The 25,213-nt window shown below is 48.7% G+C and overlaps 2 protein-coding genes across 2 annotated transcripts in view; both read left to right on the top strand.

The window, feature by feature from the left end:
* LOC114848340 (latent-transforming growth factor beta-binding protein 2-like) overlaps positions 1–17,948 on the top strand; it is a 55,377-nt gene extending 37,429 nt beyond the window's left edge. The window contains exons 15-41 of the mRNA XM_029138763.2: positions 148–216; positions 784–909; positions 1,294–1,422; positions 1,605–1,724; positions 1,907–2,026; positions 3,749–3,868; positions 4,032–4,154; positions 4,266–4,391; positions 4,501–4,626; positions 4,718–4,843; positions 4,931–5,056; positions 5,478–5,603; positions 6,402–6,527; positions 6,621–6,740; positions 6,852–6,977; positions 8,752–8,874; positions 9,368–9,481; positions 13,162–13,290; positions 13,513–13,647; positions 14,516–14,722; positions 14,801–14,893; positions 15,061–15,189; positions 15,505–15,645; positions 15,898–16,062; positions 16,138–16,380; positions 16,462–16,611; positions 17,682–17,948. Of these exons, the coding sequence (XP_028994596.1) occupies positions 148–216; positions 784–909; positions 1,294–1,422; positions 1,605–1,724; positions 1,907–2,026; positions 3,749–3,868; positions 4,032–4,154; positions 4,266–4,391; positions 4,501–4,626; positions 4,718–4,843; positions 4,931–5,056; positions 5,478–5,603; positions 6,402–6,527; positions 6,621–6,740; positions 6,852–6,977; positions 8,752–8,874; positions 9,368–9,481; positions 13,162–13,290; positions 13,513–13,647; positions 14,516–14,722; positions 14,801–14,893; positions 15,061–15,189; positions 15,505–15,645; positions 15,898–16,062; positions 16,138–16,380; positions 16,462–16,611; positions 17,682–17,857 (3,614 nt within the window). The 3' untranslated portion in view covers positions 17,858–17,948. The remainder of the gene's footprint in view (positions 1–147; positions 217–783; positions 910–1,293; positions 1,423–1,604; positions 1,725–1,906; positions 2,027–3,748; positions 3,869–4,031; positions 4,155–4,265; positions 4,392–4,500; positions 4,627–4,717; positions 4,844–4,930; positions 5,057–5,477; positions 5,604–6,401; positions 6,528–6,620; positions 6,741–6,851; positions 6,978–8,751; positions 8,875–9,367; positions 9,482–13,161; positions 13,291–13,512; positions 13,648–14,515; positions 14,723–14,800; positions 14,894–15,060; positions 15,190–15,504; positions 15,646–15,897; positions 16,063–16,137; positions 16,381–16,461; positions 16,612–17,681) is intronic.
* Positions 17,949–17,959: 11 nt separating this feature from the next.
* vsx2 (visual system homeobox 2) lies at positions 17,960–24,627 on the top strand. Its single transcript, XM_041069288.2, has 6 exons — positions 17,960–18,676; positions 18,852–18,936; positions 19,372–19,474; positions 22,693–22,704; positions 23,139–23,349; positions 23,639–24,627. Exons 1-6 carry the CDS (start codon positions 18,253–18,255, stop codon positions 23,935–23,937), a joined length of 1,134 nt encoding a protein of 377 aa, XP_040925222.1. The 5' UTR covers positions 17,960–18,252; the 3' UTR covers positions 23,938–24,627.
* Positions 24,628–25,213: the final 586 nt, after the last annotated feature.

Genomic DNA, 25,213 nt, shown 5'->3' with positions numbered 1-25,213 from the left:
TGTGTGTGTGTGTGTGTGTGTGTGTGTGTGCGTTTGTCTGCGTGCGTGCGTGCGTGCGTGCGTGCGTGCGTGCGTGCGTGGGGATGATCATTCTGTGAGACTGCATTGGCAGTGTCTCGTATTCACACTCACGTAATTTCTCCTCAGAGACGTCTCCGGAATTCTCTTTAATCAAACCAGGTTCAAAGGAAACCAGCCAAACACATTTAGCAACAGGTAAAACCTACATGTAGCGTACATGAACTGGCTTTGAATACAAATTTAAAAGCACAAGGTGATGACGCTCGCAGTCATCCAGGCAAAGAGCAACATGCGGCTGAACTCTTCATACTTTGCGCTCTCTGTCAGATACTGGCAGACAGCAGCTCCTCTCCTGAGGCATTTTTGCAGGCTTACCCCAGGTTAAGCTGGGGAGAGCATACTTACTCTGTGTTTTTATGTGAGCCCTGATCTTCAAGCCAAGTTGGATTGTTCTGCAGATGCTGTGCTGCACCAAGGGTGAACAGCGAGAAACCAAAATATGAGTTCAGTGTGTGCCTCTAAAAGGGGGAGCTGTTCTGAAAGAACGGCGTCCAAATGTAGGACGAGTGGAAGAAAGGGTGAAAGTGGGGTTGTTAAGGAAGTAAGGGGACTTTAAAAGATGTAAAGTAGCTTTTACTGTATCTGGGGAAGAACAGGACAACCTGCTGGAACACTACAGCACTGCACAACTGCTTTTTTCTGCAGCAGTCTGTCAGTTGTTGGGTTTTATTAATGACTGGACGCATCTCTTTGGCTTTTCAGGTAATGAGAAGTGTTCAACCACTCCAACAATATGTGGCCCTGGGAGATGCATTCCTGTGCAGAGCGGCTACACCTGTCAATGCGAGCAAGGCTTCAAACTCAGTGCACTCCAGACCAACTGCATTGGTAAGAAACGGGGGAGAGAGAGTCACAAATGCTCCCACGTTGACACTAGAGGCCCCAGTGGCTCTGTCTATCATCATCTCAGGGCAAACATTGCACAGCACAGAAGTTTTGGTACAGGGAGCCAAAAGGAAAGAGATCCCTTTGTTTATGCTGACCCACGATGCCTGACAACAGCGCAGCACAGGCCGTCCAAAGAGCTGCCACGCTGTGTGATCCCTTACCTCCTCATGAAAGCCTTGGCTGCAGCCTCTGCTTCACTCCACTGGGCCCGGGCCCATCACTGACTGTGAAGCCTCTCTAGCAGAGTCCAAGTCCACGCTCGGAAAGTGTACACGAGGTGCTGTTGTAATGGAACTGATATTTAACGTTTTCTGCTCTTCACAGATGTGAATGAATGTGCCGACGAGCCTTGTGGAGGGAAGGGCCGCTGCATAAACTCGTACGGCTCCTACGCTTGCCAGTGTCACAGCGGCTACAGTCAGGTGATCACCCAGAACAGGAAGTTCTGTCAAGGTGAGACCCAGTCGCAGTCAGATCAGGAGATAAAGCTGCAGGATGCTGTTTGCTTCCTAACTCACACACCGTTCATGTCTGTCAGCGATGGTCTATTAAAAAGCATCCTGGCCTCGTTTATTCTGTGGAACACAATAGTCACTTTCTTTCACCGTCCCTTTGCTTTTCCTCTCAACTGGCAGACATTAACGAGTGCAGCATGCCCAACAAGTGCCAGAACGGCAAATGTGTCAACACAGAAGGATCTTACACCTGTGAATGCGACGGCGGCTACGCCAAGTCCAGAGGAGGCGTGTGTGAAGGTGACGCGCACAGTCACACGCATCTACACACAGTCTGAGCCCCAGTCTTAAGTCAGACCTGAAGTATTTAGTGCAGCCATAAATTTATCAGCTTCTGCTACGATCAGTCTGTGGCAACAGATTTATGTATTATGCACATTGTTTTATTACCCAATACAAATAATTATTTTCTCATTGAGTAGACGTGGATGAGTGCAGAGACCCCAGCTCCTGCTCCAGCGGCGTCTGTGTCAACACTCTGGGCTCCTTCCAGTGCCAGGCGTGCGGCCCAGGGTTCAGGCCTGTGGCTGACAGATGTGTGGGTAAGGCAACCCCATCACAGCAGCGTCCCGAGCCCCGAGGGTGCTTTCCCGACCGCTGCGTGGAAACCAGCTGGGTTTCCCTCTGACAGCGCGTACGCCTCTGAACAGGTGACGCTTGCGTCGACAGAGTCGCTGCTCCTGCTTGGCGTCACCAGAAATAACCCCGGTGACACGGCTCGTAAAGGCGCCCTGGCAGCCTGTGATGCAGAACAGCTCACCCAATAGCACAGCCTGAGGTTTAACTGCATCGCACGCCTTTGTGAAAGTCACATTTCGGCCGCTGGTGCTGTGCTAAAATTAATAAGTTGTTTTTCAATGCTTAAAAGACTTTATATTGGATATTTTATGTTGTGTGTGGACCACTACTGGGAACACATAACAGCCCAAAACCACAGTGATGATGACTATGCTGCCTGGGCTCAGCAGAACCCTCCACCCTCTCTTCAGCCAAAGTGATATATAAGCTCCTCCACCCAGCTGCCTCCGCATCGCCCCATAGCCTTTAAACACATTTACTCTGTTATGGCTAATCTTTCGATATCACTAGCCCCTGTAAAAACATTGTTTATAATTCTTCAATTTGGGAGAGTCCAAATATTTTCTCTTGGCCACAGCCTTGAACAAACATCGTATTATTGTTGGAGAGCTCTGGCCACTGTTCCGTGTGGCGCAGCAGAGGCCAGCGAGCCTTTATTACCTCTGCTGAGCCACATGTAGGTGTGAGGACCGACCAGGACGTAAGATGATCCAGTCGCGCGTACAGATTCCCTCACTGCTTGTCATGGTCCAGACTCTCATCACCTCCCACAGCTGATGCATGTTAACATCCTGTTGCATAACAGGACTCTTTATGACCTTACACCTTTAGAAACCCATGTGATGCGGGTTCCAGGGAAAGCACTGCTGCAGCTACTATGCTTCACTCACATATGTGGAGTATAAAATACAGCCTGGAGAGGTCGATGGACGGCTCTGAAGGCAGCGCTGCAGTAGTGCAGTCCATGCTTCTGTGCGAGTCGCATGAACCGGGCAGTATTTACTTCGCTCAATTGACGGTAGCTCAGTAGTTTGGGCTCAATTGGCCGAATCGTGGATAAGCCCAATTACTGGCGTGATAGAGAAAACAGCCCCGTTCCCTTGTCAGGGCTTATCACGATGGCCGGAGGGAAAAAAAGCACTGGACCACACTGACAGACGTCTGGCAGCGCCCACGTCTGGGCCAACAAAAGCCGCTCTGTGATCCCACCGCGAGCATGCTGTCGTCTGATGCCTCCGTCCAGCTCCTTTGCAGACAAATACTTGTGCTTCCTCATTCAATCCTCTCTACTTTAGACTCACATTAGCAGAAATGACTTGCTTCCTCTTCCCACATGAAATGAAACCTGAAAAACGTGCCATTGTTAACACATGGTAAATTCCACTATAAAACATTATTTCTGCATGAGGTTTTCCACTAATATAATTTCAGGGTCAACTGTTGTGACTCATGAAGTGGAAAAGACAGCTATTTCTGAATATAGAAGGCCTTCATGAATGGGATTTGGGTCTGTTTCTGCACTAATTACATTATGATTGTTTCCGCTTTAGTTGCTTATCCAGCCCTTATTTTGTACACAGGTCTGTTTCCTGACTTTCTGTGTCCTAATCGCGTTTCCTGCTGCAGTGTTTACGCGGCTCATCGGCTTTGATTCACCCACATCATAAAATCTCTTCCGTCCCCAGATGTCAATGAGTGCTTGAACCAAACGGTGTGCGGCCGAGGCCGATGTGTCAACGCCGAAGGCTCCTATAGGTGCAACTGTTTTCAAGGGTACAGACTCTCACCAGACAACATTTGCCAAGGTAAATGTCTGCTGTGGTGCCGGCCTTTGTCAAAGCAGCATCTTTGAGCTCAGGTTTCCACCTTCGACAGAGGCCTCATTGGCGCGACTGGAGCTTTTGAAGACTACAAAGAGTGAGAAGCTGTCTGATTCTCCCCGTTTCCCTTTCTGTATCTTCTTTCCAGATGTGGATGAATGTGTGCTCCAGGGAGTTTGCCTCCACGGCCGTTGTGTCAATCTCGACGGCACTCACAAATGCACTTGTAACCACGGTTACCGAGTCACCTCAGACAGCAAAGCTTGTGAAGGTCTGCAAAGGATTATGTGGAGCTGTTGGGCGTAACTCGGGGCTGCATACTTGCGCTCGTGGAGCTCTCCTGACAGCAGCATAATGTCTGTAAATTATTTCTTTTTCTTAGATGTCAATGAGTGCGCAACTGGTAATGCTTGCCCTGCGGGAATTTGCATCAACACACCAGGCTCCTACCTTTGCCAGAACTGCAGGCCTGGATTTAGGCCATCTGCTGATGGACTCAGATGCGAAGGTATGAGGCTTTCTCTCTAATCCTAAACCGCTGAACTACAGTTTTCAACAAACACTGGTTAATGCGGGGCCTTGTGTGCACACTTGTGTTTTCGTGTGTGTCCGTCCAGATGTGGATGAGTGTTCTCAAGGTGATTTGTGTCTCGGTGGGGTATGTGCTAATACGGAGGGATCCTACACATGCACCAAGTGTAAGGCTGGATACAGAGTCTCTCAGCACCGGCAGAGGTGTGAAGGTAAAAGCATTTAGTGTGAAAAAGGCATCTGGACACTACTGGTTCTTTACTATCCAGTCTTACTTTCTTCATCTGGTTGTGTATTTCTCAGATATTGATGAGTGCCAGTCTCTGTTCACCTGCGCCAACGGGATCTGTCTGAACTCAGAAGGCTCCTACACCTGTGAGAACTGCCCTACAGGATACAGAGTGTCATACAACGGGGAGCTGTGTGAAGGTCGGTTTATGCTGAGGCCAATCTCTTGTTTCCAGCTGTGGTGGCTTTCGTTCCCGCAGTGAATCTTTCGTCAATGTCGTTTCACAGACGTCGACGAGTGTGCGCTGCCCACTACGTGCCCTCGGGGAACGTGTACAAACACAGAGGGCTCCTTCACGTGCGTCACCTGTCAGCCGGGCTTCACAGTTTCGGAGGACGGACGACAGTGTGATGGTGCGAGTTTTGTCTCTCACCTTCTCTTCAAGCAGTTAAAGGAAGGATGTAGCTCCTTCCAGCTGGGGCGTGTTGTGTGTAAACATCAGGTGTGACAGCTTGGACAAGAAGCCCTTTCATTTGAACTACGAGTCCCACCACAATTATTCTAGACATCACATCATAGCTGGATCGCAGACCCCTCCGCCTCTGACATCGCTCATTTAAACTCTGCTCAACCCAATGAGACATCAGTCCACAAATAGAACAGGATGATGTCACGCTAACGTCCTGCAGATAGCTCGGCTGCAGAGATAGAGGTGTCGACGCTGTAATTCCTTGTTCCAGTGATTGCTGCTCTGACTGATTGCACCTGGCAGGCTTTGTTTGTTTGAAGCCAGAGATGCTAATCTCCTCTACGTGTTCACGTGCGTGTGTCCAGATGTGGACGAGTGCTCGGTGCCGAACGTGTGCCCAGGCCAGCTGTGCCTGAACGCCCTGGGATCTTACACCTGCAGGAGCTGCGGCGCTGGCCTGCGGCTGGCTGAGGATGGATACGGCTGTGAAGGTGAACCTACCTCTACATGTACCTACTGTATAGTGACAGGCTATAGGTAAAAATATAGAGTTGCAAAATCTTATAATACTCAGTAATTTGTCGTGACATGATTTATGAGATCAATGTGGTGAAGTGGCTGCTTGGACAAATTCATGGAGGTTAAATGTGTCATGACTTCATGGGAAGGAGAAAAGGAGCGAGTGATTTAAATAGAGTGAAACATTTCCTCCGTTAGTCATATATACTGCGGAGTGTTTTTGAATTAAAGTGTAGATCTAATCTGAGAGGAAGATCTCACATTCGTATGTATCTTTGTGCTGGGAAACATTTTTCACAAAACCTGCCCCAGTCCAAGGCGGCTCTGATGGCCTTTTAATGGACGGCTCTGATGCCATGGAAAATATTAAAGGCTTATTTTGAAATGAAGTAAGACGCTCCCCTGCCCACCATGCACTGCATCAAACTCGCCCTGCTCAACTTGTTCTGTTGTTCTGGAGCCGTGTGTGTCGTTTAACAATGGCCCTGACTATTTCCTCTGCTCTGTTTGCCAGACACACCGTCTGTAGAGGAACTCACTTATCAGCCAGCGAATGTTTGTAGATAATAGTTACATGCCACCTGTAATAGCTTGCTGTTTAGGATTCCATACTTATCTTTCCACTCTTTCTAATAAAACACTGTCAGTGCCGTCTCATTAGGAGCGCTTAACTCACTGTATGATAGCTGCTGCAGGCAGAGGGGTGACCCCCCACGGGGCCCTTTGCTTAAGATCACAACCTGTAGCTAACATTTGTCCTGCCTCCCTAGACGTGGACGAGTGCCAGACCCCAGGTGTGTGTCCCATGGGTGTGTGCACAAACACAGAGGGCTCCTTCTCCTGCATGGCCTGTGACCCAGGCTTCACTGTGGCCCCCAATGGACTGTCATGTGATGGTACAGTACAGCGGATCATTGCATTCATTTTGTTCATGCAGTGCGACCTTCCAGCTGGTCTCATCCTGACGGCATCCGTGTGTGTCAGTACAGATGTGAATGAATGTGAGGACCCCGGCCTGTGTCTGGGAGGACGGTGCACCAACACCATGGGTTCCTATAGCTGTGCCTGCTCCGCTGGTCAGGAACTGGTTGATGGGACATCTTGCAGAGGTTCACACACTCACACTGTCGATCCCCTAACACATAGCATATACTATTAGTGGTTTGGCGTCTCCCGCTGCTCACCTCGTGTGTGTATTTTTGTGAATGTGTGTGTGTCAGATGTCAATGAGTGTTTAACCGTTGTGGGAATCTGTGGAGAAGGAGACTGTCTGAACACTGAGGGCTCCTACTTGTGTGTCTGCCCTGATGGATATACCGCCATCGATGAAAGAACTGGCTGCCAAGGTACAGTAACAGAAATGGGAACTTATTTTTAGATCGCTTCATGGGCCTCGTGTAACTGAGTGAGGCAGAGTCAACATAGGGGCAATTTAGTAATCATGTAACAGGCACTAATAGTTTCTACCGGCTATTTCTTTACATGTGTATACAAGCTGATCAAGAGTGTCCTGATTATACGGCCGTGTGTTGAGTGCAGGTCACGGCTGCTCAGGCCTGCCTTTCTGTGTAATGGGCCATGGTCTTGTGAACTGTCTCAGTTCTCTCGCTCTTGGCTCAGACATCGGTTTGATGTTATTCCAGCCGCACCCAGTGACCCACTGCTCATGGTGGTTGTGGTGAAAAATGAAGCCTGAGCATCAGCTAAGGAACTTTTCAGTAAATATATTCTCTGAAAATGTTCTCAGGTGTTTTTTTAGGTTCCTCGAGTGTCTTTAGTGTCATAATGTGAAGCACTGGGCCTCTACAAATGATCCTACAGGGGGCGAAGCTGACAGTAGAGGACTAGGGTCAGTCCTTGCACAGGAACAACTCGCTGAGACTTTGAGCGCATTAGACATTATCTACAAACTCCACGCAACCTGCCCAGTGTTCATCAGGTGATTTGGCTGCTCGCCACAATAAGCACTAGGCTGTAATTATCCTATACATCAGCAGCTGCCATAGGTTCTCTTCTAGTCCGCTATTGTGTGCACAGTACAGACACAATGAAAGCCAGACCTCCTTAATACGAGACTGCAGAGGGAGGCAAACAATGCATCAGCGTATGTGAGCTTATATGAATCAAAGAATGGAGGATGATGCCAGGCTTGACCTGACGAACACCACGTAGTCTCCAGGATGAAAGAGTGACAGTAGATTCAAAACTGCTGTGGTGCTAAAGCCTCGCTGTGCCCCGCGTTGTCCCAGGACCTGCCAAGTTATTTTGTAATGCTGCTATTATCCACCAATCTACTGCTAATCAAGCATGTACCATTTGTTATTAATTCTTACAAGTCAGAGGGAAAGGATCTTGGCCGGGAGCTGAGACAGCTTTTTTCCTTTCCAGCGTAGCAGAGCATCACAGGCTCCAAACGGTCAATGCGTCTTGTGTTCAGACAAGTGCATGATTACAAATCGTTTTTATGATAAGGTAATTTGCAAAAGTGCTGTAAGTACCACCTATTAAGAGTTTTGTGTGTAAAAGCATAATGAAAAATCATCCGACCGTGTCTTAGTCTCAGATAAACAGCACGAGTTTTGGACAGAGCCACTATTTTTTTAACAAGTGATGGACCAAAAAGACAAAACAAGAACGATACTAAGCACCTCCTCTTTTTTCCATAGGGTTTATTATGTAAGTTGCAGGTGTTTCTAAATATCTATATTGGCATTGAAAAAGCCCAGGACCTGTTCTTCAGAAACACAGCATGTTAAATGGTAAAGTTCAGGAGAAGACTGAACAAGTGTGGTTTGTGTGGAAGAGTTGCCAGGAGGAAAGGAACATGACAGCATGACTGAGATTCATTAGACTGCATCTGAGCAAACCGCTAGACGCAGCAAAGTAGAGTTGATTGGCCACGATCAGCAAAAAGCAAACAGCAGAACAGGCCCACACCTACTGTGGCTGATGAACGGGGCCTAGTCTGCACCCACAGCTCCACTTCAAGTTCTGTGATGGGACCATGACAGAGCAATGATGAAGATAGAGGGCGTTTGGCTTTAATTCCTAATATTGAACACACACTGTAACAAATCTGGGCAGTTCTTTGTCCTTTGACCTTTGACCTCTCTTCTATAGACGTGGATGAATGCAGCAAAGACAACGTGTGTGTCCACGGTCAGTGTCTCAACACCGATGGCTCCTTCTTGTGCTTGTGTGAGGCTGGCTTCAAGTTCAACGCGGACGCAGCGGACTGTGAAGGTGAGGTCATGGTGGTCACTGACCCTGACTCTGCCCTGAAGCCCCTACACGTCACACGCTACCTTTAGCCTCGTGCAGAATGGTTGACTGTCCATAGCCAGCAGCGCTAGGCTGAGGGAAAGTGCCCAAAGCTGGTTTCAAAGGTTGCCTGCATGTGGCAGGAGCCTGAACTCCTCCGCTGAGGGAGGCATGAATGACCCTTTTGTAAGCCGGAGGTGTTTCTCCCTCTGGAACGTCTTCCCTTAGCTCTCTTCACAAGTTCTTTGGTTGCTGTGATAATATTGTTCTTGGCCACTTGTGTTGCCTGCTGCGTTTACTGAGGACAGCTACACCGCAGGCCCCCTGGCCAACTCCTGCTGCACAGGCATTAAACTGGGAGGGGAGAGCAGAGAAGGGAGCTGCAAACAGCACATACGTGCTGGTGTTCACAGTAATTGCACACAAGGCTGCACTTCTGCCTCGTCATTGAAGCGTGTTTTACTCTGTTTCACAGACCAGGATGAGTGCGAGGAGTTTGGCAGCTCGGTGTGTGGAACCTGGCAATGCATGAACACCATCGGCTCCTACCAGTGCTCCACGGGCTGCCGTCCTGGGGCTCCAGACTGTGGTAAGTGGTTGGGGTGCTAACTGCAGAGAGAAGCTGACAAAGAGTGAGTGTGCTCTCAGACGGTGTCTCATCTGAGCTGTAGTTACAGGGCAGATTATAACCTCAAATGAACCCAGCGCCCGCGTGCTGGACTCTCCCTTTGTGTTCTGATAGCGATATCTGCTTGGCACGCTGATACAAAGAGGCTGATGTGAACTGAGAGCTATCAAGTACTCAAGGTCCTCTCACACAAGATGCCATAAAGGGAGACGGGCAGAAGCGGCCTCTGAAATTGAGGCACTTTTGAAAGAGTAGTGCAGAGTCATGTGCTCTGAGCGCGAGGCCCGCAGCCAAGAGTCTCATCCTAGTGGCCACTGAGCCACAGCAGTGGAGCAGCTGGCAGACACAAGGTGCAACCTGATCGCTGCTGGGAGTGTGATGCTGGCTAGGTCTGTAGCTCTTTGTGCCTCCGGTCCTGGTTCGGCTCCGATGTGTTTACTGGCAGGACCAGACACCTCGGGCTCGGCCCATTAATGTTGCACAACTATTTGAGTTGATTTTTAGTGCAGCATCTTTGTCTGTGAAGGACCATAAAACAAGCAGTCATGTTTATGAGGACTCTGAGAGGCAAAAACAAAAGGCCAAATCATTTCCTAATATTCAGACCGGATCCAAACCGTCAGCAGACAGTGAGAGGCTGCGATGGGAGAGCGCACTGAGCGCATCAGATCGGAATGATGTGTGGGACGGCCGACGGAAGCTGTGGGTGACTGTGTGTGCATGTGGTTCACTGATGGAGCTTTAGCGGTTGTAGCGATGCAGCCTCGCTCTCATGAGGGCGATGCCTCCTCCACCACCCTGGTCCTGACCTTTGCAGGCTTCACTGTTGTTCAGTAAATACAGGCCAGTAGCTCAGTTCAGCGCTGACTCTCCAGAAGCTTTACACTAACACAGTAGTGGCTTGTTTCGCCTCCTGATGGGAAGCCGTGGGAGACTCTGCCGTCACCATAATAAAAGTGCAGGGAGGCAGCTCCATTGCTCTGGGGCTTTTTTGTCTGCTTGTAAAAAAGCATCAGATATTAAAAAAGAAGGCCAGACGCTGTAATTTGCTGTTTCTGTGAGGGGCGTCGCTGTGTTTTTACTCGCCAGCCTTCGGAGGGGCCGCCGTCGCCTCCGGCTCGGCTTTGCAGCTCGTTTAGATTTAGAGGCTATGGTAGCGAAGGGAAAACCGTGCGTCAGCCGCAACGTGTTATGAGGCGAAGAGAACGATGCTGTTCTCAGAACACATCATGGCTGCGTGTGCTGATGCAACGACCAGGTCTTAACTCACCATCACGCTCATGAACGCCTTTAATCGGGCCTTGTCTTCAATAAGATCTGCTCCAGGGGGGAAACTGACTATTAATACCAACCTGCCTCCCAGTAAATGTATAGAACCATGAGACTTTACTGTGTGTCATATGTCTGTGTTCGTCTGAGCCTCATGTGGTTGTGAAGATTATAGTTTTACATAGTAAACAGATGATATGAAACATTTTTCTATCACAGTGAACGTGATGTAAATGATGTCACAGTCATGTGAAGTGACCTTGTGTGTGTGTGTGTGTGTGTGTGTGTGTGTGTGTGTGTGTGTGTGTGTGTGTGTGTGTGTGTGTGTGTGTGTGTGTGTGTGTGAGAGTCCTTCACATCAACACACTGTTCTCAGGCAGTTAACTGCGCCGCATGCGTCCTGGATTGAAACATGGAAATAAAACGTTCGTTATCTTCTTTTGGACTCTTCATCTTTTTCCACAGCTCGTTATGACTGTGATTAGCTCACTGGCTCTGCTCGTGTTCTGAATGTTTGGTCGGGTAACGCTGCCACTCAAACACTAACAGATGTCAGGTAAATAGAGAAATAAAATGCTGCTCTCATTCCTCCCAAAATTATGATTGCATCTCATCACATGCAGTTTGCAACAGATTTTGTTCTATGTTTCACATAAATAAAATCTGCCTGCAGACAATGATTCTTTTCTATGTTATTGTGTTATTTGTGGAGCCTTCCAGCGTCTTCGTCACTTTTTCTAACTCCACTTACCGCTGGCGTTTGATACTGAGCTATGGCCTCCTCTTCTCTCCTTCGCTTCTGTGGCATCTCACTATTTCTGCTGCAAAATGCAAATCCGCCGTGTAGGCGCTTCTCAGTATGCGTCCGTTCATTCTTCCTCATCTTGCAGCCATTTGAACCCACAAGTCTATTCTAGCAATTCTGATCCCTTTCAGCATTTCCTGCGAAAGGTTTCACAAACGACAAAGACAATTTTGTCCGTATAGATTTATTACCTTGTGGGAGGAGCCCCTGTCTCTGACCCCATAGGCATGTGTGAGAAGTGGCCAAGTCCAGGAACACTAACAGAGGAGTGGTCCCAGTCAGCCTGAGAACGCTGCCGTCGGTGTCAGAGGGGAAGAAGGCGCTGAGTTCAAGTCAGGGGGTTTCACTTATTATTTTTAGTGCAGTTTCTGTGTGTTGGCCTTTGGACAGGCTGAGGACGTGCCCAGCGTGCACCAGCGGCTCCAGCTGGACGTTCAGCATCGTCGGACAGACCGAAGTTGTTGACGGTGTTATTCCATTTGTCTTGAAATACATCTTTGTTTTTTTAGAACATGTAATAAATCCAGAGGAGTCGCAATCAGTCATGTTAACTTGAATCAGTCATGATTTTTATAAAACTACAAAAATAAATTGTTGTTGTAATAAAACAGATGTTTTCTCTCACTTCATCATAAAACTGTAACGTTGACGTTTCCGCCTTGTCTCACAATGATCCTGACTCAACTGAACAGATGCAGTGTGAGAGCACTTATTTCTGACTGAGACTGAAGTGTGATCATTAAACTCTGGGCTTGTGTTTCATCCAATTAACATCTGACTTTACCTCCAATTAGAACGTCCTCTGGCCTCTGACTTGTCTGTACAGCTCTCTGTCCTCGAGAAGCCAATCGTTACTAAAGTCTGTACGTGGGACATTGTCTTTACACATGGAGTGGTAGAAAAGCAGCCGTTCCATTACTTAGTCCAGCGTTAACAGCCTCGGCCGCGTCTCGCTCTCCACATACGCTGACGCGTCCATACATCAGCGTTCCTCCAGTGGTTTTATTAAAGCTGTTGTATGATTTATTGCAGTGCAAACAAGCGACTATTACAGGCTGTCACCTGCCAGATTCGGTTACAGAATGCACTTTTTGGACTGAAGTCAAGCCAGAATCACTTCATTGAGCCATTCTCATCTGCAGCTGATGTTTGCGCTGTTGCATTGACTACAATGGACGGCGGCTGGTGCCAGGACGCTGTCAGAAACGTCTCTCCCCAACTGCTTTTAGTGTGCGTGGGTGATGCAGAATGCTTGGGCTGTTCCCTCCTCCGTGTCTCTGCTGCCAGCGAGCCACAGCCGCAGCGTCACCTCATTAAACCCACCGGGCCGTCGCTCGGCAGAGATGCAGAGTCTCCAAAGCAGCAGCGTTGTAATGAATTGTGTGATGTGTACACTGTGTCTGAAGTGTTATGATGGCGGTGATTTCTGTTGTTATTGTGAGGCCTCGGTGGCAGTCGTGTTTGTTTTGGAAAAGCAGCGAACAGGCGGCGCGCGGCGCAGACGGACGGTGTAAATATTAACGCTGTGCTCACCTGTGTGTGTGTGTGTGTGTGTGTGTGTGTGCAGATATTGATGAGTGCGTCAATGAAACCATCTGTGGCCCCCACGGCTTCTGCGAGAACACGGACGGCTCCTTCCGCTGCCAGTGTGACCGGGGCTACACAAACCCGCCGGCAGAAAGCAGCAGATGCATCGGTGAGCAGCAGCGTCCACAGAAATGCTCCTCATCAAACCAAGCATGATCACATTCTGGTTTCTGACTGCGATCAAAGCCCAAAATAACAGTAACAGTAATGATTTGAGCCTGATATTGTCTCCAGCTTCATCACAGTGTTGCATCAGTAAGCAGCAAATCTGTAGCAATGTGAATGAACCTCTGTGCGGTGTTGAACCCGTCGTCTGTCCTGTCTTCCTCAGACGTGAATGAGTGCGAGATGAGCTTGGCGCTGTGCGGGGAGGCCCTGTGTGAGAACGTCGACGGCAGCTTCCTGTGCATCTGCCCCAACGACAATGAGGAATTTGATCCCATCACCAGCCAGTGCCGCTCCCTGGGTAATAGCGCCGGCGCTGCAGTGACTCACTGGACTTAATTCTCCGTCCCATCACTGGGAGACAGAGTTTCCCCTGATTTAATGGCCAGTCTCTCATTATCCAAACAACCGTGGTGATGAGGTGGACATAACATCTCCTAGAGGATCTTTTGACCTGACTCTTTCCATTAGTTTTAGAGGCTTAGGGTCATGCTCGGGTGAACTGCCCACTAAAAATGATATCAGCCTAATCCCTCTGATAGATGATGAAGTAAGTCGTCCAGTAGAACCCAAAGAACCCAAATTACATTCACCCGTTCTCCCAAGACAAACAAGAACAAGGTGTAGCTCTTGGCAATTAGTACTAAAGACACAGATGCTTAAATAAAAGGTTACGACTGTGCAATTTATTGCCGTTTTAGAATAACAGAGCTGTCGTGGAGTCATGGAAATGCCATCACACAATCAGATTGATCGGCGGCTTGTACATGGATCGGCTCTATTTACACTATTGAGCGCCGCACCCTCACCGGGATGTTTTTTCTCCTCACTAAACCCCAGCTATGCCTTTGTGTACCTTTTTGCCACATTCCTGTGTTTGCTTTTGACGTGTGTTAATCAATCATGTGAGAATGAATGGTGTGTTGACTCACATGCCAGTGTTTCCATTTGGTTAATCCAGCAGCTTAAGGGTGAAATGCCTGAGCCCATGGCTTTGGACGAGCGAGGGCTCAGCAGTGGCAGGCGAGGGTAACGTCCCTCCAGCTGGAGGCGTGTTACTGAGCAATGATGAGCTACTGGTCGAAATACATGCAATCCAAGACCCTGCCACCCCCATGGGGAGGTTCTGAGTGGACTGTGACCTCTGACCTTGTTTGTTTCACCCACAGCTGATATTCCTGTGAAACCTGCGGTCCGAGTCCCTCCGTCCACCGCCTCAGCCGAGGAGAGGAAGGAGTGCTACTACAACCTGAACGATGCCAACTTCTGCAACAACGTCCTGTCTGACAACACCACCAAGCAGGAGTGCTGCTGCACCGCAGGGGCGGGCTGGGGGGACAACTGTGAGATCCACGCCTGTCCCGTCCAAGGCCGAGGTGGGACAGAAGTCCAATCCCCTGCTGGTACTTGAGCTCCATGTTCCGTCCACTAATGGAAACTTTTGTCTGTTTCAGATGATTATAACCAGTTGTGTCCTCACGGCAGTGGGCTGTTACCGCTGCCTCACTCTGCCGCTCACAGTCTGGGAGAGCAGCGTCCTTACATAGGTGAGTCTGCCTACTGTACATACCGGGCTAATTGTCGTCCTGACGGCTGTTTACAAGACGCGTGATCGGCATTTCACACACGATGCCAGTGTTTTCACACAGAGTGTTGATGGTTTCTGTCTCACCGCTAAAGTGATGCCAAGATGTAAATCCCTCTCTTCCTTCAGATGCTAATGAGTGTGAGATGTTTGGACCAGACATTTGTAAGAATGGAAAGTGTTCCAATCTCTTTTCCACCTACACTTGCTACTGCCGCTCAGGCTTCTACTACGACAACATTAAACTCGAGTGTGTGGGTAAGAAACAAAATCTATTTATTTGCTGTAACAATGACAGATAGATGTTTTATAGCTTAACAGATTAGGATTGTTTTCAGGCTGTCTGCAGCACATGTTTTGACTTCTCCTCCAGACCACATTTTCCATAAACGGTGTTATTTTTAGTCTTCATTCAGATGTTGCACTCTGCAGCTCATTTAACCAGCTGCGTCACATCCTACACAAAAGTCTGATTCAGTCAGATGCAACGTAAAGGCTTCACATCTTCAAACCTTTTAACTTCACTGTGTTGAGTTCAGCTCAATCATAATTGGCTTCTTTCTTGACTTTCAGATTATGACGAGTGTGAATTTGGAAATACCTGCCAGGGCGGCGCGTGCGTGAACACCGCCGGGTCCTTCAACTGCTTCTGCAGCCCCCCCCTGGTCCTGGACAGCACACGCCGGAGCTGCATCAGCACCAACACCACAGAAGGTGGAGAAGCTCCCCTCAACCCCGTTATTGTAGCTCGTTAGTGTTCAGATTTGTGAGAAGGGAAACAGAAACAGTTTGGTACAAGCACCAGGCAGGCGTGCAGAGCAGCAGACTGTATGTGTGACGCTGGCTTTCTTAGGAATTTGGCGAAAAATGCCGTCTTTTGAGTCCAAAAGCCAGAAAAATATCATCCCATGAGATCCAGGATACCTGTTCCTTTAATCCTTGTTTTCCCTTTGCTACAAACTCTAGAGACCGATAACGACGTGCACATGGATATTTGCTGGCAGCAGCTGGAGGGAGACAACATGTGTTCGGACCCGATTCAGGGCCGCAGGACCACATACACCGAGTGTTGCTGCCTCTACGGCTTGGCGTGGAGCGGACAGTGTGCCTTCTGTCCCAGAAGAGACTCCGGTGAGAAACAGGATCCGCAATACGCTGTTTGGTAATTGAATAAAGACAGAAAGCCCAACTGTGTCATGTGTCCAGAGGACTACGCCATCATGTGCAACCTGCCCCAGAGAGGAGGCTCAGACAGCCTGCGAGGGCGGCCGGGGTACGAGTACGGCGTTGACGGGCCCGAGGACCCCGCTGAGCCCTTTGTGCCTCTGTACTGGGACAGTTACGGCGTTCCCGACAGCGTCCCGCTCTTCAACGACTACGGCGTCCAGCAGCCGCCCGCCCGCGTTCCCGTCCCACGGCCGCGGGAGCACCAGCCCCAAGCGGTGGACGGTGGGTTCCTGCACTGCTACAGCGCATTATCTGCTCCAATGCTTCGACTGTAACCAGGCGTGTTTGTCCCGGTCCAATCAGAGCGCTACGACAGCTTTGAGGGGCTCCAAGCGGAGGAATGTGGGATCCTGAACGGCTGTGAAAACGGCCGCTGCGTCCGCGTGCGCGAAGGCTACACGTGCGACTGCTTCGACGGGTATGAGCTGGACCTGGGGAAGATGGCCTGCATAGGTGGGTGCTCGCCTCGGCTCCTGCTGCTTCACCCACACGCAGCAGATGGTGCTCTACATGCAGGAGGCTTTAAAAACCAATCAAACATCTTGATATTGGATCCTGAAGTCCAGACTTCACTGCATCCCATTAGGTTTAATCCTTTTGGAGCCACGTCTTGGATTAATTTCAGTGTAGGAACTCCTCCTGCTCTATGTCCTAAGGCTCAAGGAAAAGCTTTTTAACAACTTTGCATTGAGTTATGTTTTATGGGACGATAATGAAAGTGGGGTTGTGCTGAAAACCTTTGTGTGTTACCCTTTGCTCTGAAATTCTCTGGTTGGACACTGCCAAGAGTTAGAAGGCCTTGAGTCACAGCCAGTTGGTGTATTACACGATATAGTATATCTTTTAAGTGTACAGTGCTTGTTTTGTAAGACAGTCAGAGAGTCTTGTTGTAATAAAATCCTATGATTACAATATTCTGTGTGCGTACAAGCTTATCGGCCTCAAGGCCAGTCCTTCTTCCAAAGAGACCGCTTTAATTCTGACACTGTGGAAACATGTGGGAGCTGCTCAACTCCTGCCATGTTTCCTTTTAGAAATCTCACCACTTCCCCAGTGAAATATGATGTAAACGTTAGAAACGTAATGCGAGATTGACGGCAACGAAAGGAAATACAGAAGTGACGATCAGACCTCCCACAAAGAAAAATCAAGGAGGGCAATGAAAAAAATCCGTGCAACGTTAATGTTATCACAGCATCAATGTTTAATTAAAGTTGGACACAAAGCAGCTTTGTCCATTTACAGAGCTTCTGAACCTCATCTTTACGCATTAGAGCCTGTGTGGTTTGATTTATAATAAATCTGCAGATTAATTGAATAATTGAAAGGTCAGATGAAGCAATAAGTTGAGACAAGCTCAGAACAAACTAGTACAGAACAAAACAGAGAAAGAAGAGGAGGGTGGAAGATGCTGAAAGAAGGAAAGTAAGAAAGCATTAAACATTCCAGCGTCCCACCTCTCATCACCAGATGTTCCAGCTGTGGGATCTCTGCTCTCTAATGCCTCGTGTCTCCTTCCACAGACATAAACGAGTGTGAGGACATCAGCGACAAGGTGCCTCTGTGTCAGAACGGCCTGTGCTCCAACACGGAGGGATCGTACAAGTGCACCTGCTCGCCGGGCTTCGTGGCGTCCGCACAGCCACACAAGTGCATCCCCGCCATCCCAGAATCTGGGCCCGGGCCGGCGGAGAACTGAGACGGTGACTGCTGGAGAGCTGCTTTTCATCCGCGCTCTCGGCCCTTGTCCCCGAGGGCCTGGCACTAAACCTCCAACTGCAACGCTGAAACGTCCCCTGGACGACGAGCATTTCGTTCCCCACTTATTTCATCTCAAACCTCCTCCCTGCGCAGCCACGGTCCTCGGGAAATGCAGATATGTATCCGGGAGGGCGTGTAATGCATCCGTGATCCACAGGAATCCAGAATGCTTGCAGCTGATTGGCTGCCGCCTCCTGCCTCCGGCTGGGATGGACCTGTTGGATAAAAGGACCATTTTCTAACGACTCCTGCGTTACGCCGAGGATCATGCACTGGGGACCGTCGCGCGTAACTCTCTAACAAATAGGCCTTTTAAATAGCATCGGGGACAGCATGACGGGCAAAGAAGGCGCCGTGCTGGCGGAAAGTTTACATCTGTCGGAGAAGCGCTCTGTGGGCGCGACCGGAGGGAGCCACAGCCTGCAGCCGAAGGGCGCCGCCACCCTCCCGCAGCCCAGGTGCACCGGCTTCGGCATCCAGGAGATACTGGGGCTCAACAAGGAGCCGTCCGCGGCCCCGGCGGCGCCGCTGGCCGCGCTGCCGCCCGGGGCGCACCTTCTGGCCGCCAGGTCCGTGCTGCGGCCCGCAGGCGTGGGCGGCTGCGTCGGGATGGGCTTCATTGGCCCTGGTGGAATTCCGTCGTTTTACAGCCAACCGGCGTTTTTGGAGACGGTGCTGTCGGACGCGCACGACGTGCACCTGCAGCCCCACAGCAGGTCCGTGGGGCCGCTGGACACCAGCCAGTCCGCGAGCTCAGGTGACGCAGACACGCTGTCGTTACGATAATCCTGTGTCACTGCAACAGTGCGTTCTTATTATGTGCACAGTACACGCGGACGAAGTGTATTATTATTATTATTGAATTAATCTGAATATAGATGCTCGTTTATTCTCCTTCATATTAACCTTCATATTGACCTTTTTAAATACAGACTCTGACGACTTGTCTTCAAGTGAACGAAAGCTCTCAAAGTCATCAGTAAATCAGAGCAAGAAACGCAAGAAAAGGCGCCACCGGTTAGTAAATAATTCTGGTTTCAGCTTCTTAAGACAAATTAAAATGATAAATTCACACAATTCTGCACAGAAGTGTCAACCAGTGAGTCCTGTACAGGACTGAATTTGTGATTATAATGTATTAGTGGACTGGATGTTCTTCTCATATTGATGCCTTATTATTAGTTATAATATGTTACAGATTGTTTTTACCCTTTTCTGCCTTCTGGTCCAGACAGTTTTAAGTGGTTCCGCTTCTTTTTGCTTTATTTTTATTTTAATAAGTACAATAAGAATTGATATTTAAATCCAGCTACCGGCTGTTATGCTGGCGAACATTTTTCTTTGTATCCAGACATAGTTTTTTAATTTTAACGACTATTTTCATTTTAAAAATGATTCACGATTATGTGCCTAACGTGGTCAGATTTTTAAAATACAAACGTGTGTCCACAGGACGATATTTACCTCTTATCAGCTGGAGGAGCTGGAAAAGGCCTTTAATGAAGCGCACTACCCGGATGTTTATGCTCGAGAGATGTTGGCCATGAAAACAGTGGTTTCCCGACACACAGAAACAAACACATGCTCACTAAGACACACACTCCCACTCCCACTGGGCACGGAGCCTATTTATAGCCCCTCACACAGGGTCAAGAGGACCAGAAATTGTGCAGTGAATGTATTATTACGTGGGATTTACGTTCACCAGACATCCATTTGCCTGAAAGGGATTTTGTGGACTGATGTTTTTTCAGTAACCCCGGGCAACGATATTTAGAAATATTTTCCACTTGATTGTCTCTAATTTGTTGTTGTGTTATTTATTTTACGTACATGACGGGCCTCTGCAGACTGAGAAAGCAGTGCATACTCCGTTCATATTGTTTGTTTTTTGTGGACTTTTCTTACAGCAATTTGATTCAGAGACAGTGTGGGAATGGAAAGAAATTCACATTCAGCCACTTAAACCGTTAATAACACGTCACTCAGTCATTATAATTAACTGTCACGTGTAACTAAGTGGATATTTCCCACAGCCAGCATAGTTAAATATGAATGTGGACTGACTGATGATTTACCTAACGTTAAAGGTACATAGGACCTAAGTCACTGCAGCGGGCGTCGTGCTGTAGGAGCAGCTGGACCCGAACGCTGACCCTGACGTCTTGGCTCGTTTCAAACATGCAGGTTCTGGTCTAACTTATGAAAATGTGGCAAATTGGACATTACAACTGCTTACAGTGAAAGATTTGGTTTTATGTTACGGTGTTGTTCATCCCACTGCGGGGGACTGGGATCCCAGCTCACGCATCATTCCCACGTGTGCGTCTCAGTGCGTGTAAAGACTAATGCTTCGTTGGAAAGGTTTGGTAGATTTTGCACAGATCTAGTACTATGTATTATTTTTGTTACATATTCTCCTAATGCATTATAACAACCAATATTTTGTTTGACATAAGCATAAACTGTCTGTCATTATAGCTTTAGAGATTCATCCGTGTGTTCGTATGAGGAGCGTGGCTGACACTGTACCACTATACCCTGCCCTGTGGAGCAGACCATGAAATATATATTTTTGAAGTGCCAGCACTGTTCTAATGACAGACACTTTGTCTTTTCAAGTTCAGTACAAAGACAATGCTTTAGAAATGCAAATGCCACCCATGACTGGACAGTGATTATTTGGTTTTGTCTCTGTTGGATCCTTGTCATGAATGTATCACAAACAGCATCAGCTCGTCTGGGTTTAAATTTCTGTCCAACGCAGTCAGCTTAAAGTTTGATGATGGCGTTGTTTGTCCAATGAACTGAACATTTTAGGTTTAATTCCATTTTTAGACTATGACAGTTGGTGACTTATGCCCTAACTTGCATTCGTAACATATGTGTTTATATGTTTCCACTAAGAACCATTGTTTTGTTCATCATCTGATCTGGACCACAGCTCTAACATTAATCTATTTAAAGCAGCAAATAACTTGATGTAAATTATGGTTATTACAAATATCATGCTCATCCTTTTTCTTTACTTCTTGACTGTAATCACCATCAGTCATTGAAATAAAAATGTAAAACATTTCAGTGTCTTAACCATGTGTGTATTAAAACAAGAAAGAAACCGAGTCTGGTAGTTGTAGGATGTAATTTACCATCATTAATACTATCAGGTATGTTAATTCATCACAGAAAATATTTTAAAGAAAGCAAAGTTAATAAAACTGGCAAAAGCAAATTTTACTGTTACTATTCATTTATTATTTTACTGGAAAAATATTAAAATATTTCATAGCCAGCTCTTTGGGAGGATTTTAGCAAATAAATAGAAAGTAACAATGGAACGATGGCTCGCTAATTAAAGAGGTTTGTTATATAAAGTGTGTTTTCCCTCCAATTAAAAATTGCCTCTTTCTTTGCATATTTCATACTTTTTAGCACGTTATCCGCGGTTTGGAGTTGCTGATGGAGCATGGGCTTCATCCTGCACCTATAGCCTGATTGATTCGTATTAATACCATAACGGTTTACCTTGCACCTGTGAGCGCACGTGCCGCTCCTCATCCTTCACCTGCCCATCAGCTCTCTCAGCCTGAGCCGGTGTCGTGCCTGCGTGGAGGCCGCTGCTCCGTGTTAAAGGGGGCACGGGCTAAGTGAGCTACAGTAAATCGATCAGAGCTGCTCGCCTCCTGTCTGAACAAAGCGCGCTCTCCTCCGGTCCTCGCCAGGACAGATAATCTCTCATCAGGCGCAGTTGGATGTGAAACAATTTGTTCTCGGAGAAGGAGCCACTAACGACCTAATCAAGCTATCAAGGCGGAAGAAGATTGCAGTGTGACCTGGGCCATCCATCTGCCTGGGCGCCTTTTAATCTCGTTCTCATTACGGGCTGCAGTAGTGCCGCGAATAAATAATAAAAGGAAAGAAATAAATAAATAAGCCCGGAGCTGCTTCCATCCTAAATAAAATTAACACCCAATTTTCTCATTGAGTGTAATTAGTTAAATCAAACGAGCTCGCGAGGCTTCAGCTGCTCGAGAGGCGCAGGGAGTTCAAATGAAATAACTACATTGAATTTATTAGCACGGGTCAATAGCGCTGCTCCCCCGAGTCCCGGTAGTTTAATTTCCCGTGATATTTGCCCGCCTGTCCGCCATCGATTAGGCCTGAAATTAACTTATTTTTCAATCATCCCCGTCGCGCCCCAGGGTCGCAGCTTCCGCACGCACTCCTTTTGAGGGGCGGAGAAGCAATTTCTCGTAGAAAAGAGCTTCTTGTATGAAATAAGGGTTATCATCAGCATAACCATCTCAAAGGCCTTTGATAGTTTTCGCTTTAATGTGTCCACACGCGCCCCCCGCAGAGCCAGACGTGTCTAAGTGGAGGCTTTCAGTGCTGAGCTGAGCTCAATCACTGCGGACACGCGGCCGCGGAGCCTCGAGCGCTTGTTGGTCGTCGTCGAGTGAAGTGTGTGGATGCGTCAAAGCACGTGTGACGCCAGCGCTGGCGGCGGGAGATGAGCTCTGACAGCAGGCTGAGATCCTTCACACCTGTTGGCAGCAGGTTATGGGAAATCAATGGAGCGAATCAAAGTGGAGCAGCTGGTGCTGAGCTGAAGACATGCACGGAAGACATATTTAAGAGCGCTATTAAGATGAAGAAACACGATTTTCATGCACAAACAGGATAAATGACCTGATAAAGGCTTTTAGGCTCTTACGTTGTAATTAACCATTTAGCTGATAGTTAATAAATCATTTGACAATTGTTTTTCCACAGCAATACAACCAGGTAGGGACAATTAATCAGCCGTGGGGTTGCCAGGTTGTGAAAATCCCTCATCCTCATAAGGCAGCAGTAATGCATCTGGATCCTGGAGGGGTTTCACTGTTACATCTACAGTAATAACGTTTATAAGCCATAAACAAACAGAATCAGAATAGATTTGAACAGATAAATAAAGCATTAGTTGATAATTAATCAATCACCAATGAGGCCAAAAGCCAAATGGGATCATTGGTACCGTGCGACAGGTTGCCCTGAATTATTATTCCATGACAAGTAGCTCAAAGAACCCTCAGTCATGTGCTTGTGTCTGCTGTCACTCACATTATTGAGACTTATTCAATATGTTCTATAACAAATGTTATTAGGAGCATAAATCAAATCAGTTCCATCAGAACCATTGCAAGGTGAAGGCTAATTCAAACCAGTGTGAGTGATTAGTAACTGTGGGGTCGGTGCTGCTGCCGCAGGTGTGGTTCCAGAACCGCCGGGCCAAGTGGAGGAAGAGGGAGAAATGCTGGGGCCGCAGCACGGTGATGGCGGAGTACGGCCTGTACGGCGCCATGGTGAGGCACTCCATCCCGCTGCCGGAGTCCATCCTCAAGTCGGCCAAGGACGGCATCATGGAGTCCTGCGCCCCCTGGCTGCTCGGTGAGGCCGACCCCCGACCCCTGACCCCCGACCCCCGCTCAGCGCCGCTGCGGCCGTGAAGGTGCAGCGTGTGCGTCCGTCACGCGGCTCAGTGAAGCCTCATCATCCGTGATTGTTGTTAGTCTAAACTGGCTGAACAACACGACCCAGTCGTCCCCTCCCCTCCACATGTAGCATTATTCTTCAATCCAGCATTAAATTCTAAACCAGAACTATTTTTGCTTGCTGTTTTCAGTCCAAGATGGCACCAGACGCTATTCTAAATCTGAATGCCCGCAACTCTTTGCAGGGATGCACAAAAAGTCCATGGAGGCGCCGGCTCCCCCGCCCACGGGGAAGAGCGAAGCCCTGCAGCAGCCGAGCGCTCAGCGGGCAGAAGACGCGGACGCCGAGGACAGGAGGTCAGAGGTCAGCTCGGCCTTCTCTAAGGAGGAACTGAGGGAGAACAGCATCGCGGCGCTCAGGGCCAAGGCGCTGGAGCACAGCGCCAAGGTGCTCGGCACCGTTTCCCACGACCGAGCGCCGGAGGACAAACAGGAGAGACAGGCAGCGGAGGAGGAGGAGGAGAGCGAGGGGAGCGGCCCGTAGAGACCGGCCCGTAGAGACCGGCCCGTTCTCACCAGGACCCGCCCGCGCGCCTCCCAGCGCCGCTCACATCTGGCCTGCAGCTGGACGTCCTCCGGAGGAGCCCCGCCGGCCCCCGGCCTCCGGCGCCCGCGGCTGCACACAGGCTGCAAATGCACTTTTTCAGATTTACTTCCAAACATACAGTTTACATGACGTTTGTTGTTGCTTGTGCGTAGACGGAGCGAGTGAGCGTGTAAATACGTGTGTACATAGAGACAAGAGGAGGCGTTCTAACGCTTGAGCCTGGACCACGGGAGCAGCCAGGACCCCCCACCGACAGAGTCAGAGTCAGAGTCAGAGTCAGAGTCAGAGTCAGAGTCAGAGTCAGTGGGGTCTTATGCTACGCTGTGTATAAGGGATATATTAACCTCTCACTAAGGCACACTTTTAAAGCTGTTTCCTTGTAGATGTTTGTGTTTTCATTTGCAGTTGTAAAGTACAAAAATAGAAATCACTTTTATTGAACGTGGCTGTGGTCGTCTGTTTATTTCCACCTGCAGCAGGTGCAGCCGCTGGCTGACAGGAAGCCGGCCTCGCTGTCGCCGCGGCGACCTGCTGTCGCTGGATGCTCGGCTCGTCAGGAGGAATTCCCCGACCGCGTGCTCGGTTTAGTGGCCGTGTAATCCGTCGCAGCTGAGAGCCTTCAATTTGAGATTAAGCGAGGGGACCGGCGCTTTTGGGCCGGAGTGAAAGCGACCGCAGCCTGGTGTCACGTCGCTCATAGACGCTATTAGCAGCCCACACTCAAGCTACCTCATCCTCTTATCTAAACACTCAGCCAAAGTTAACAGCTCGATTTGTCGGCCATCTTCCTTCTCCCCGTCGGGGGCTGGAACTTTGTTTCGGGGCCAGTTGGACCCTTCGCCGTGTGGCTGCGCGTCTGCATTAGCTGGAATCCATATCACATTTTGCACATCCGCGCCTGCTAATGGGCTTCACCAAGACGTCGAACAATTGAGTTCCGTTCCAATTAAACAGAGAGCGATTTCAAAGGGCAGGGACGCTGATTATCACTGTGCTGCTGAATGGCTCCCAGACTGGAACCATAATGTTACTGGATGGGGAGAAGGCTGCTAATTACATTGTTGACAGAGACAAGTATACATGCAATAATTAATAATGGCAGGGAAATGGACTACAGAGTGTCAGGACAACAGGACACGTTGAGGTAGTGAACCTGGGAATAACAGGCGTCAGGTTGGGAAGAGGTTTGACCCATGAAGAATGAGAGGAATCT

The sequence above is a fragment of the Betta splendens genome, chromosome 22 (genome assembly GCF_900634795.4).
Source record: "Betta splendens chromosome 22, fBetSpl5.4, whole genome shotgun sequence".
In the NCBI taxonomy this organism is placed as follows: Eukaryota; Metazoa; Chordata; class Actinopteri; order Anabantiformes; family Osphronemidae; genus Betta; species Betta splendens.
This window is presented reverse-complemented; position numbering and strand designations above follow the sequence as displayed.